Here is a 13,759-nt window from a genome sequence, read left to right as displayed (position 1 = left end):
TTAATTATTTAAAATTTTATATTTATTTTTTACATATAATTTTAATGTATGACATAAATAAAAAATTTATAATTTATTGATAAACAACAATATGTAAAATTGATCTTTTTAAATATTTTTTAAAATATATAAATTATAATTTATTGATATAGAATTATAGATTATGTATTTATGTTTCTATTATTTGAGCCAACTCGTGAGCTCGAACCAGCTCGTGAACTTTCGGTGAGCCAAACTTGAGCTTAAGAAATAGACTCGATTGCTAATGAGTCGAGCCATGAGCCAAACTCAATTATTATGAGTCGAGCTTAAGTTTGGTCTAGCTCGACTCACTTTCAGTCCTAGTAACTAGACATCTTTAACGACAATAGAGGTTGGATCAGTTAGTAAGAATAAGATCAACATTTAGTAGCCTAAAATCTAATGAATTTTTTTTTTGTTATCTGTAAGCTAGAGCAACGTCTTCATAACTGACTTACTGTAACATAATACACATAGAAAAAATATAGGAGAATAACGTTTTTTTTTTGTTTATAACCTAAACAATAAATTAAAAAAAATAATTTTAAAAATTAAATTATAAATTAATTATATATGATCTTTGTTTTAAATGATTAATAAATCTAAAATACAGTCTGTTATTTACATTATTCGTGTACCCATATAATTTATAAATGAAAAATATTATTTATATGTGCAGGTAAATAAAGAAGTGATTAGCGGCCAATAATGGAGTAAACACTAATAAAACTCGTAAACTCACGTCATGTTATTTATGGAATAATAAACTAATAATAGAGCAGTGCGATTTGACATGTAAACATATCAATTTTGATCCTTATGAAAATAGTTAATAATTTAATATAAGATGATGTTATTATATAAATATTTTTAGTAATTAAGTCCACTAAATTGATATATATTAAAAAAATACGCATATTTTATCACCTGATTTTTTATTTTTGTATTTTTTAACACAAAAATTTTAAGAAAAAATATAAGTAGATAATAAAAATATTAAATAATGTGAATAATAGATATATTAGATGTTTATTTTACTAGGTGTATGAATGATTATTTTAATATTAAAATTTAGATGGTTAATTTGAAAGTATAGTGTGTTTTTATTTGATTGGTGGTTGTTCATGTTGTTCAAGATGGTCATTATTTACCTAACACTTCCTAAATTTTATTATAGAAATTTTGTTACAGAGGATATAAATTTGTATATACAGTACAAAAAAGAGGTAATGACTAAATCAGTACTCGAAAGATTCAAACGTTGACGTTTTGGTATCTCACTATTGTTATTGACAAAATGGTCCTTAAAAAATTTTAAAATTTGACAAGCATGCCCCCGATCTCGCCGGAGCAAATTTCCAATAAGCACAATACTGATGTGACCACCGTGTTTTGGTGACTTGGTAAACCACCTCCAAAGTTCTCTTCCCAACGCACACTCCCTCCCCTTCCCTCTCTCCCCTGTCAAAGCTCTCATCCTCAACGCACACTTCTCCCCCATCGTAGTTTCCGCCGTATCCCAACTCCCTCCCCAACGCACACTTTCCCCTTTCTCCCTCAACACCACCATTCACAGCAACAACAACTTTAACATCAACAGCAACAACAACCTCCACTACTCTCCCTTTCCAACGCACACTATCTCTCTCTCCCTCAACCCCACTACTCGCAATAACAATAGCCTTAATATCAACAACAGCAATAATCTCCACCATTCCCCCTTTTCCAACGCACACTCCCCTCTCCCTCCCTTAACACCATCATTCACAGCAACAACAACCTCAACATCAACAGAGTTGCCCACAAATCATGAATTGTCCCAAGTTTTTAGGTTAAATTATCATTCAAAAAAATTAATAACAATAAAACTCAGAGAAAACAAACAAATTCATATACAATAATCAAAATAAAATAAAACTTAATACAGCACCACCAAAGAAAGAATAGAAGAAGAACACCAGACACAGAGGGGGCACAACACGATGGAGCCAAGATGGAACCCAGACAGAGGAGGCATGACAGTGATTGGGGGCTAGCAGCAAGCAGATACAAGCAGTGAAGGCAACAGCGGTGAAGGCGCACAGACAACGCAATGCCACGAAGGAGATAAACGACACTGGCGGACACAGAAGACCCGACAACGAGATGGCGACAGTGCGGTGTCGATGACACTAGCTCTGTAAAACTGAAAAGATTGAACTCCACTATTGTTTTGGGAGAGAGTGAGTTGAAAGTGTGAGACAGTGTGTTAGAAAGGGAATTAGAATTCAAAAGGACAAGGGAAGGAAATTAAGGTTTAGAAAGAGAAATTTTGGATTGAGGAGGGGGGAAGTGTGTTGGGGATGGGGGATTAGGGTTAGGGAGGGAGAGGGAAGGATTAAGGTTGGGGAGGGGGGAAAGTGCATTCAAGAAGGGGAGGGGGAAGGAGAAGGAGAAGTGTGTTGGAAAGGAAGAAAGGAAGAAGTAGGGTTGGGAGGGGGAGGGGAGTTTGACATGTCATCAAAATGTAGTGGCCATGTCAGCACTGTACTTGTCGGAGATGTGTTTCGGTGAACTCGTGAATACGTTTGTCAAATTTTAAAATCTTTTAAAAACCATTTTGTCAATAACAATAGTAAGGTACCAAAATATCATTGTTTGAATATTTCGAGTACTGATTTGGTCATTATCTCGTACAAAAAATTTTGCACATAGTACAAAATTTATTTGATATAGCACAAATTTTTTATGTTGTGTACATAAATTTTTATGTTGTATATTAAAATTTTTGTGTTTAATATATATCTTTGTTAAACACATATGAGAAAAAAAGGAAGAAGACGATGACGATAATGACAATAATAATAATAAAGTAGGATGAGAAAGAAAAAAAAAAGGGTGAAAAATAGAAAGAGAAAAAGAAGAAGAAGACTTTTGAAAGTAGAACGATGACATTGAAAAAAAAAGCACGCGGAAAAAGAAGCAGCAACAACATATATGTACAAAGAAGAAGAAATGTGCGACGACTTGATTGAAAACTTGATTTAAAAACATTTAAAACTCTAGTTTTAATGTTTAATATAAGGTGAAAACTCAACTTCATACGAAGTTGATAAATAAGAATCCTTCAATAATAATTTAATTAAATCAGTCAAAATATTTAATAATTTTTAACTATTAACTTCACATAAAAATTGATTGTATCTAAATTTTCATCATAATATAAACTCTAAGAACTTTAGAAAGCAGTTAAAGTTCTTCTGAAGTTTATAAAACAAAAAATAAAAAATAAAAAATATAAGTATTTAATTAATTTTAAAATCAAGATAATAAAATTTAATGTTGACTTCTACCTTATCATCTTATCTTCCTAAGCATAAATTCATTAGCTTATCCATACATAATGATTTTTCTTTGTACTTATTAGTTATTACAACTTCAAAAATATTAAAAATAATTGTATTAGATATATTTTAAAATTAATAATTAAAATTAATTATCAGTATATAATATATATTAAAAAAAATATATATTAAAAATTTAATTACATATATTTAATACATAGATATATAATAACTTATTTAATAATTAATTTTTTTATGCACGTCATAATTTTTATTAAAATGAATAGAATTTATAACATGTATTTAATTTTGATGCATTATATATATATTATCAGCAAAAAATAGTTATATATATATATATATATATATATATTCAATTGTGTCATGTTACATTAAGAAAAATAATAACTACATTTCATATTGACCACATAAATTTCATTCAAAAAACGAATGTGATTACACGATTATATAAAATATTTTGCACCGACAATATCAAAATGAAACTCTTTACAACATATCTAAAATGATATTCACATGAAAATATAAATGCAAATATTAATATAGTTAGTTTAATATTATGAAACAAACAATGTCGTTGTATGTTGTAGCGAGTAGTATTCAAGAACAAAATAACGAAGATTCTAAACTCTGAAATGGACGCCTAATTTAAGTAACCAACCAACTCTTGGTTTGGCAGTGATTACTGATTAATAGAGTGGACCCACCTTAATTTGGAACCCGAAAAGAAGATTATTACAAATTTACAATCGATAATAACTGTTGAATCTTATTTCACTGAAATTAGATCCCTTTCCCGTTCTGTTCTGTGGTGTGTGTGACTGTACTATATAAGAGGCGTCTTCTTCCTACTCCTTTCAACAAACAACTCCAACTCCTCCTCTTTCCTTTCAATTCGGTGGCGTTCCAATCGCATCACGTTCATTCAGATCAGATCTCTTTCTTCAACTTCACGTTACAACCTAATTTCTGGTACGCCCCATTTCCCTCACATTCTTCTCTGTCTATTTCTCTCCATCTCCCCCCTATTTTCCCGCTGTTTTTTTCTGTGGCGTTTGAAATTCCCGGCAATTTGTTTATTTTACTCAGATTTGTTTCTGCGGGCGAGTGCGTGTGATTGTTGAATTGGAGCTGCTGGAAATGGCGGGTGAATCGCAGAATTGGGTGCTGATGGTGACTGCTCAGACACCAACCAACATTGCTGTGATCAAGTATTGGGGGAAGAGGGATGAAACCCTAATCTTGCCGGTCAATGATAGCATCAGCGTCACTCTTGATCCCAGTCACCTCTGCACCACCACCACTGTTGCTGTGAGCCCCAGCTTCCAGAAAGATCGTATGTGGCTCAATGGCAAGGTAAAATTTGTTTCTAATGTTTGATTGGTTTTTATCATCGTGTTTGTACTCCACCTTTGTTTTCTGTTTAAATGTGTAATGGCGGTATAGGGAATTAACACATGCATGTTCATGTAATAAAAATGGCTTTTTTGGTTAAAATGGGAGGAATAAATATGTATTTGTAATGTAGTAGATGAAGAAGTAATACTGCGATTTACAGTTAACATTATGGACTCTAGACCTTTTGGTCATGTAGGATCTCGGATACCGTGTCATGAATCATTTCTTCTAAAAATTTAAGTCGTTATGTAGGTAGAGGCATATGAATTATTATATATCCAAGAACTGGTATAATTATTTGATCCTTGAGGTCAAGTTCCACTGCTTTGCTTGTCACTTTCAGAGTCCTATAGGCTTTAGAGAATTGGCGATAACCTTGTTTACAAAGAATTGTGTCATCTGTCTTATTTAATCGTTTTCTTTAAAAAGAATAATTGGAAAGAAAAAGAGAGGACAAAAACACACGGTTATAAATTAAGAAGTGGCAACAAAGGAGTGTTTTGGATGTGCCAAGATGCGAGTGTTGATAGTTGCCATTCTTTCTTTCAAATTTTGATTCGTGGAATTTGATTTTGCTGGTTAGTGTAGGAGATTGCTCTTTCTGGTGGAAGGTTCCAGAGCTGTTTAAGGGAGCTCCGAAAGCGTGCTTGTGATGTTGAGGATAAGAAAAAGGGTATTAAGATCTCGAAAGAGGATTGGAGCAAATTGCACTTACACATTGCTTCATACAACAACTTCCCAACTGCAGCTGGACTGGCTTCGTCAGCTGCGGGTCTTGCATGTCTTGGTAATACACATGTTTTTAAGTTCTAACAAACCCTAATGAACCTTCATTTTAATATAAGTGAGTGGTTTTCCATAACTTCCATTTTCTGTTATTAGTTTATTCCATTGGGAAGCTAATGAATGTCAAAGAAGATGAAAGTCAGCTATCAGCTATTGCAAGGTATTCTTTTATTATTTATGACTTTGAATATGCAAGGTGTTGTGTTTTGGTTTGGACACCATGCACTTTGATTTGTCCTGGCAATCATGGAAACTGTTATTGTATACAGGCAAGGATCAGGTAGTGCTTGTCGCAGCTTATTTGGGGGGTTCGTGAAGTGGATAATGGGAAAAGTAAGTTTTGAGTCCATTTTATCGTTTATGTTACACACAGCCTTGTTACTTGAGAATTGATGTGTCATTTCTGCTCCTTTCAAACATGTAGGAGGAAGATGGAAGTGATAGTCTTGCAGTTCAACTTGCTGATGAAAAACACTGGGATGATCTTGTTATTATTATTGCTGTTGTATGTGTCTACTTCCACTCTCTGTTATTGATATTGCCCAAAATTTGTACTTACTAGTTCCCCATATATTTACTAGTTTCTTCTACTTTCTACAGTCATAATATTCTCAATACTATTATTTGGCTGCAATTGTTATCATATTGATTGTTTGTAGATTTTATATTTGATATTTTACTAACCTACATGAATCTAGGATGTAATAATAATAACAACACTAAATTTAGTAATATTGTGATACAATTTCCGAGATTTGCTTCCCAATGTGTTGAAATTTGAAGAGATGGCTTAACACTAGAATACCACCAAAGCCACCTTTCCCATGATTGCTGTTCATCAGTTCTGCCAAACATGGCATGACACCTATGTCTATTATAACAAAGGTTTTAAGACTCGGATACAGAGGGGTTTTAATCCTTTAGGTTGTGGAATGTGCTGGTGATTAAGTAACATCTGTGAAGGAATTTCCTCATCTCAGAGCCATTTTATTTATCTTAATAGTTAATACTATGTGTTTGTCACATGTCATATTTTTCTCAACTTTCCATCTTATTCATTTATAGGTTAGTTCACGTCAGAAGGAAACTAGTAGCACCTCTGGAATGCGGGAGAGTGTTGAAACAAGTTTGCTTTTACAACATAGAGCAAAGGTACTTCTTTTCACCGCTTCAATTGTAATATTATTGCTTCAAAAAATAATGATAAAAACCTACTATCCAAACATATTTTGTCCACACTAAGACATTAATTTCTAGCACGTCGTTATTTGCTAACAACGGAATTTAGTTTCTGCTGTTTTTCTACCAATTTTGAAGCTTAAATGTAAACACTAGTTATTGATTATGAAAGCACAAATAACATTTTTGTGGGCCCCAAATTGATATTCAATAGGAAATAGTGCCAAAGCGGATACTGCAAATGGAGGAAGCCATTAGGAATCGTGATTTTGCTTCCTTTTCACGGCTGACCTGTACTGATAGCAACCAGTTTCATGCTGTTTGCCTGGATACGTGGCCCCCTATATTTTACATGAATGATACTTCACATAGGTCTGATAATTTTGACTGTTGGATACCCAGGTCTATTTTATCAGAAAACTAGTGTGGCGCACTTAAGTATTGATTATGCTATTACATTTCAGGATAATCAGCATCATTGAAAAGTGGAACCGTTCAGAAGAATCTCCCCAGGTTTGAACTACTTTATTGTTCATATCCAAATTTGTTATAGTTGAATTTTCTCCTCCATAGGACAAGTTTTGTGCACTTTGTTTCACTTTTCAATTGGATCCAACCATACCAATCATTTTGGACAGAATTTATCAGATAAAAAATAGTGATCTTTGAATAGTTATTTTTTATTTGATGAGAGAGCGCTACTGCATTAATAAAAAGGAGGAAAAGAGAGAATTGTATGGGCTGATAACTTTTTGCAGTGACATTATGCCTCTGCACCAAAGTCACGCACAAACCATGCATGCATAATATGTGCAAAAATACATGGCTTTTATGGTTTATTTGTATATACATGGCACCATGCCCTACAGAAATAAACATACATTACAAATCTGGAGGTCTGTATTTATGGTGACCGCTTTGACTTGCAGGTAGCTTATACATTTGATGCTGGGCCAAATGCAGTCCTAATTGCACGTAATAGACAAACTGCTGCCCTTTTACTTCAGAGGCTGTTATACTACTTCCCTCCAACTTCGGGTGACCTCGACAGGTGCTTTCTTAGTTTTACAAGTTGATACAGTTTTATCATTTTTGTTGATCCTGAGTTCGAGATCCCAACAAAACTCTTCATTCCAGTTACATTATTGGCGACAAGTCCATTACAAAAGATGCTGGGATAAATGGAATACAAGATGTGGAAGCTTTGCCACCACCTCCAGAAATTAAAGATAATATTCCATCACAAAAGTTCAAGGGGGATGTTAATTACTTCATATGCACCAGACCTGGGAGGGGACCCGTTTTGCTTTCTGATGAAAGTCAAGCTCTTCTCAACAGTGAGAATGGGCTTCCCAAGTGAGTTCATGGCAAGTATTCTTCACAAGGTGGATCTACTATTCATCAGGCTTCATTTTGTGGCTTTAATAGCCTCAAATATTTTGACGACAGACAGTAGCCGTTCCAGCATGATTTGTTCTTTCCTAGTTGGCAGTTACAGTTTATTTATGTACCTGTAATTCTTGTTTAAATTATAGATAGGCTATTTTCTTAGAGAAAAATAAGGCTCGTCTCTCTCCTCTATTGGCACCATAAATTCATTTAGCTTGCAAACTAAATCCATCAGCTTTTTTGGTTGAACAATTTCCCTGCTTTTTTGTTATTTTGGTTAAGAGTTTCTTCCTCCCCCCCTCTCTTTTCTTCCTTTATTTCTTTTTTTAAACGCACCCTTGATGAAAATGATACCCAAGTACCTTAGAATTTAGAAGTACTGATTATGATCTCTGAGTTTATTTAAAACGTCATAAGTGCACGTGTATTTTTGAGAAAAGTAAATATTTTATATGCCTTCTCTCTGTTATATCCATCGGATGCTTACTTTCAAATTTCAATTTAACATTTCTGCAGCACAATATTTGTTAAGTTTACCCGGAATTATCTCTTTTTCTTTATTATAATTTTAAAAAAGGGATAAGGCAAATGCTATATTAAGGATCAATTAGAGAATTACAGGTCTAATACTGATCGGTGTTGATTAAGTATTTATTGAAGAAATATTTTAAAACATAACTTTTTATTTCTTTTATCCAATGAGTAATGACTAAAAATTATGATGACAACCACCTAGTACAGAAGTAGTGATCCTTGATTGTTGCAGGGCAATGGCTATGGCAATAAGTAAACAGTAAAAGTAACACAATTTCCATGGTCCACACCACCGCAAGTCATGCCTTGACAAAGCACTTTTCCATCGACACAATGAGGCTCTTCTAAAACTACAAAGTCCTTCCCTCCTTTGAGGACCCTTCACACTATACTATACTCTCACACCTTGTGCTTCCATGGCAAAACCAAAGCCTCACTTGTGGTCCTTTCTCTTCTTCTGCAGCATCTTGCACTGCTCACAGTCACTAATCAACCCAGAGGATGAGTTCAGCTGGCTTGCCATGGAATCTGAAGATGTTAACTTGGTGCAAACCCGAAAAAGTTCTTGGAAGAAATGTGACTTTTCAGTTGGAAAATGGGTCTTTGATGAGTCTTACCCTCTCTATGATCCCAACTGTCCCTATCTCAGCACAGCAGTAACTTGTCAAAAGAATGGGAGGCCAGATTCTGACTATGAGAAGTGGAAGTGGAAGCCATTTGGCTGTTCCATCCCAAGGTTTTTATATGTTGTCAAATGATCTGTTAAATGCTTGCATGATCAAGATTGTGATGCATGTTTGGTAGCTAGTACAAAAGATAGGTTATTAAAGCTCAAATTTCAGTTACAAAGTAGAAAACTTAGCATATATTAGTTTGTAAATGAATCCTGCTTATATTCTTTTGCTTGTTAATGTGACATATCGTAAATCCTAACAGGTTTGATGCACTGAGATTTCTTGGAAAAATGAGGAGAAAGAGAATAATGCTGGTTGGTGATTCCATAATGAGAAACCAATGGGAATCTCTTGTTTGTTTAGTTCAAGGAGTTATCCCAACTGGTAGGAAAAAAGTGACCTATAATGGTCCTTCAATGGCTTTCCATGCCATGGTAAGATGATAGTCAATAATATTCTCTTTTTTCCATCTAAAATTGAATGACCTCAGTTTTGTTTTTTGCTTACAGGATTTTGAGACATCAATTGAGTTCTTCTGGGCACCACTCCTGGTAGAACTAAAGAAGGGAAATCAAAATAAAAGAGTTTTACATTTGGATATGATTGAAGACAATGCAAGGTATTGGAAAGGAGTCGATGTTCTGGTATTCGATTCAGCTCATTGGTGGACTCACTCCGGCGAATCAAGCTCGTAAGAAACCTTTTCTCATCTTCTAGTCTTCTACTTAAATTCAGCATCATTTTCTTTTCCTCCAAGTTTCAATTTCTCAGTAAATTAACTTTCTGAGTCTTGATTAATTAAATACCAGATGGGATTATTACATGGAGGGAAATAGGATCATCACAAACATGAATCCTATGGTTGCCTATCATAAAGGACTTAGCACATGGGCAAGGTGGGTGGATCTGAATTTGGACCCCCAAAGAACCCAAGTCTTTTTTCGAAGCATGTCACCTAGACATAACAGGTACCTTCTATCTTTATCTGCTGCAACTTACCTTGATTATGTCTTCCTAATTCAGAATGGAATTCATTCTTTGATCTTTCCTTATATGAAGGCAAAATGGATGGAAATGCTACAATCAGAGGCAGCCTATACAATCTTTTAGCCACATACATGTTCCTGAACCAGTGGTAGTGCTACAAGCAGTGCTGAAAAGAATGAGATTTCCAGTGTACCTGCAAGATATTACAACAATGACTGCATTCCGAAGAGATGGACATCCCTCGGTGTATAGAAAGGCAATTAGCGAAGAAATGAAGCAGAAACCAGGTACCGGCCTTTCCTCTGATTGCAGCCATTGGTGCCTCCCTGGGGTGCCTGACATTTGGAATGAAATGCTGAGTGCATTGCTTTAGCTATTAACTATAACAGTATAGCTGTGGAAAATGTAAAGTCAAGGTGTGGTGTTATCATTTGACAAGAACATGGTTGCTCAGGTGTTTGTTTAAGTTTAATGTTATTTGATTTATAACACTGTGCTTGGATCTGTCATTTTGATTTCTTCAAGCTGCCAAATCACTTTTCCTTTGTGATATAAACCAAAGTTTATGAATATGGGGAAAGAAAGTCATGTCATATATTATTAGAAGCGCGAAAAGGTCACAGGTTCAAGTTGTGTAATCAATCACTGATTAAATTATCATGTTAGTCTGCCTACACTGGACCCTTTGGGGTGCGACTCTTCCCCGCATCCTGCGTTAACGTAGCATCGGCCGCGCCTTTATATTATTAAAAGGCATTAATGTATAATCTAATTTCTTTCTTACTAAACAAGCAACCTTAAGAAAAGATTGGTGTTTAAAGAATAATGTTTAATTTTATTTTGCACCACAAAGAGTAATCCACTCTTTCTCTTCCCCTTGGAATGTGTTAAACACATAATCATGGCTTGTTTGGTTCTCCAACAAAAGCATGACAGCTAGTTGCTCATGGGAGAGCAAAATGAGTGCAACAACCAAATGGGGGGCAAGAGGAGCATTTTAACAAAGAAGCTTTTGGAGAAGTGACAGCCTCCTTGAAATGATGCTGTTGAATCATAAAGGCAAAGCGCAGTAAACGGCAAAAGTAAAGGAACAGACATACAAAATATAACTCAACCAACTACTCCTTTGATTGCAAACTCACCAGTCATTAACTAATGTGTTGACTTTAAAATATGAAAAAGCAAAAGCAATTATACTAAATTAAGGTAGCTATAAAATCATGCTAAATGAAGATGGATCTTAAAGATGAAGTAGGCCCTTCAAATATTGGGATCAATTATCAAAATTAATAAAGTACAAATTAATCAAATAACTTCTCACTGATGGGAAATTAAAAATTTCAGCTAATGGTCAGTAATGTTCTGCAATACATAAAAAATTCCACTGTGAATGATGTGATTACACCTTGATCATTCAATTTATCAGGCCTCAAAAAAATTTATTTATTAACAGAAAGAACATATCTAAGAAGAAAACTTCTTCTTCAACTTAGCAAGCTCCTTAGAATTCAATCCAAAAGCCTTCTCCAAAAGCTCCACCTTTATATCAGAACCAAAAACTGCATTTGGAATTCTCATCAAACCAGGATTCTGGCTATCAAAGCTTCCCAAAATAGTAGCAGGGCCATCTCCAACATTCAACTGAAAATGCAGCATTCCTCTTGGAAAAACCATTACCTCCCCTTTCTCCAGAACTTTGGCAAAAACCTTGTTCTTCGTGTCAACAAATCCTGAATAAATCTTCCCCTCCAGCACAAAAGCAACCTCTGTTGCTCTTGGATGGTAGTGAGGAACATTGATACCACCAACATCAAAATCTGCTCTCACAAATGATACCCCCAGTGTGTTCAAACCCGGAAACACATTTGAATTCACAGCCACAGAAGAAAAACCAGTTTTTTTGAAGTTCCCTGGAAACTTTATCCCAGAGAAGGTGAAATCTTCTATGGTTGCCGCGGACGAGTTCTTGCATTCGAAGACGTTTTCTGGTGATTTGGCTATGCAGAAGTCCATCACTGGATCTGGATCAGAAGCCATAGCAGCAATAATGAATACCAAAAGAAGTAACAGCACTGAAACTTCTTTCAACATTTTCTTGGAATCTAAGTATCTAACTATCTCTTGTAGTACTAGTATCAAAGTTTAGATGATGGTATCAAGAAAACATTGAATGTTATGTCTGAAATTTTCTACTCACTGATGGCTAAACTTAGCTTCACAACTTGCTTCATCAATCATTCAACTCCAATATTTATAGGAATTCATAGTTTGGTTGTCAATTTCTACTTTAAGAACCTTTGCTTTACCATAAAGTGAGGATTGCTTAGTGGACAGAAAATGACAGCATCCAACAACTCATTGTTTGCTACATTCATTGCTTTTTCCTTTGTTTTGTAAGCGAATTGGTCATAAAAAATTATACATGCACGTCAAAAATCACCTACCAAATCAACAACTATGTATTTACTATGTATTTATGAATAAATACGTATGTTATTTCATTTCAACATGTATTCTGCGAATGACTGATTTGGTAACTGATTTTTTTGTCTACACATAACATAAGTGTTTGGTCGTACTAAGCCAGCTGAGTTGTTTCAACTGGCCAGATTATTGCTTAAAGAATAATACTATAATAGTACACCCATCTAAAAGAAGTGAACACTCCCCATTTATTAGATCAAACAACAGAAAACTCCTTGGTGGAATAGTGGTCCAAACTGAACGAAATTTTGTTTAAAATGCATCAGTTAAAGTAAAGCTTTAAAATTTTGTAGGGGTTGTCCACCAAAGCTTGCGTGCAGACCCATACAAATTGGATGCATAAAGTGACTTATTTTTTACTTAAAAAGAAAGATAGCTTTTAGGATTATTTGGTATAAAGTAGTTGGTCAACTTTGGTGTCTAGCACACATGGCCAAATATCATAGAGCTCATTCCTTAAAGTTTGTCTCAGAGGCTCATACTCTGTCGTTCATAGACTTGCATGTGCAGAGCAATAGTAAGTTTGTAAGGAATACATTTTTCTTTATATAATTAAAAAGAAAATATTTTTTCACACTCTTAATTTTTTTTTCATTTTTACATTTTTTTCATGTAATTGAAAATCAATCACTCTAGGTCTGAGCTGTATACCAAAAACCAGTTACTAAATCAGCTAACAACATAGATGATATATTAAAATATAAAATATATATTAAAAATAAAATAAACAATACATGTAATTTTTACACAAAAATATAGTAACTAATATAACTTTCAGACAAAAACTAATAGGACTCAATAAAATTATTACTAAAATATGCATCTAAATTTAAAAAAATGATAATGTCACTCTTAATTTTTGATGTCACATCTCACATGATGATGTTAATTTTTTTTCTTATTTTAAAAAATAAAATATGATCTCTTTATAAGTGAGACAAAAATATTAAAAAGTTAAAAATCACA

General features: G+C 34.1%; 3 protein-coding genes across 3 annotated transcripts; 2 read left to right on the top strand and 1 right to left on the bottom strand.

Annotated features, from left to right (window-relative positions):
* The first annotated feature begins 4,143 nt into the window (after positions 1–4,143).
* On the top strand, positions 4,144–8,348 carry LOC130951944 (diphosphomevalonate decarboxylase MVD2, peroxisomal). Its single transcript, XM_057880704.1, has 11 exons — positions 4,144–4,334; positions 4,452–4,718; positions 5,349–5,547; positions 5,643–5,706; positions 5,816–5,879; positions 5,971–6,051; positions 6,612–6,698; positions 6,940–7,097; positions 7,190–7,238; positions 7,655–7,776; positions 7,863–8,348. Exons 2-11 carry the CDS (start codon positions 4,503–4,505, stop codon positions 8,083–8,085), a joined length of 1,263 nt encoding a protein of 420 aa, XP_057736687.1. The 5' UTR covers positions 4,144–4,334; positions 4,452–4,502; the 3' UTR covers positions 8,086–8,348.
* A 520-nt stretch (positions 8,349–8,868) lies between these two features.
* LOC130951946 (protein trichome birefringence-like 36) lies at positions 8,869–10,798 on the top strand. Its single transcript, XM_057880706.1, has 5 exons — positions 8,869–9,384; positions 9,585–9,756; positions 9,832–10,013; positions 10,132–10,290; positions 10,382–10,798. The coding sequence occupies exons 1-5, from the start codon at positions 9,065–9,067 to the stop codon at positions 10,680–10,682; spliced, it is 1,134 nt and encodes a 377-aa protein (XP_057736689.1). The 5' UTR covers positions 8,869–9,064; the 3' UTR covers positions 10,683–10,798.
* A 749-nt stretch (positions 10,799–11,547) lies between these two features.
* Positions 11,548–12,672, bottom strand: LOC130951947 (germin-like protein subfamily 3 member 2). Its single transcript, XM_057880707.1, has one exon. The coding sequence runs from the start codon at positions 12,398–12,400 to the stop codon at positions 11,774–11,776; it is 627 nt and encodes a 208-aa protein (XP_057736690.1). The 5' UTR covers positions 12,401–12,672; the 3' UTR covers positions 11,548–11,773.
* Between the last annotated feature and the right edge of the window lie 1,087 nt (positions 12,673–13,759).

This window comes from Arachis stenosperma, chromosome 9, assembly GCF_014773155.1.
Source record: "Arachis stenosperma cultivar V10309 chromosome 9, arast.V10309.gnm1.PFL2, whole genome shotgun sequence".
Lineage (NCBI taxonomy): Eukaryota > Viridiplantae > Streptophyta > Magnoliopsida > Fabales > Fabaceae > Arachis > Arachis stenosperma.
The sequence above is the reverse complement of the archived record's forward strand: the minus strand, read 5'-3'. Positions and strand labels throughout refer to the sequence as shown.

Excerpts from the sequence above, each read along its gene's own strand:
- LOC130951947 (XM_057880707.1), bottom strand. The coding sequence starts at position 12,400 with ATGTTGAAAGAAGTTTCAGTGCTGTTACTTCTTTTGGTATTCATTATT.
- LOC130951946 (XM_057880706.1), top strand. The coding sequence starts at position 9,065 with ATGGCAAAACCAAAGCCTCACTTGTGGTCCTTTCTCTTCTTCTGCAGC. Across the intron at positions 9,385-9,584 it reads TTTGGCTGTTCCATCCCAAG|GTTTGATGCACTGAGATTTC; the intron begins GTTTTTATATGT and ends AAATCCTAACAG. Across the intron at positions 10,291-10,381 it reads ATGTCACCTAGACATAACAG|GCAAAATGGATGGAAATGCT; the intron begins GTACCTTCTATC and ends CCTTATATGAAG.
- LOC130951944 (XM_057880704.1), top strand. The coding sequence starts at position 4,503 with ATGGCGGGTGAATCGCAGAATTGGGTGCTGATGGTGACTGCTCAGACA. Across the intron at positions 5,548-5,642 it reads TGCGGGTCTTGCATGTCTTG|TTTATTCCATTGGGAAGCTA; the intron begins GTAATACACATG and ends TTCTGTTATTAG. Across the intron at positions 6,699-6,939 it reads TTTTACAACATAGAGCAAAG|GAAATAGTGCCAAAGCGGAT; the intron begins GTACTTCTTTTC and ends GATATTCAATAG.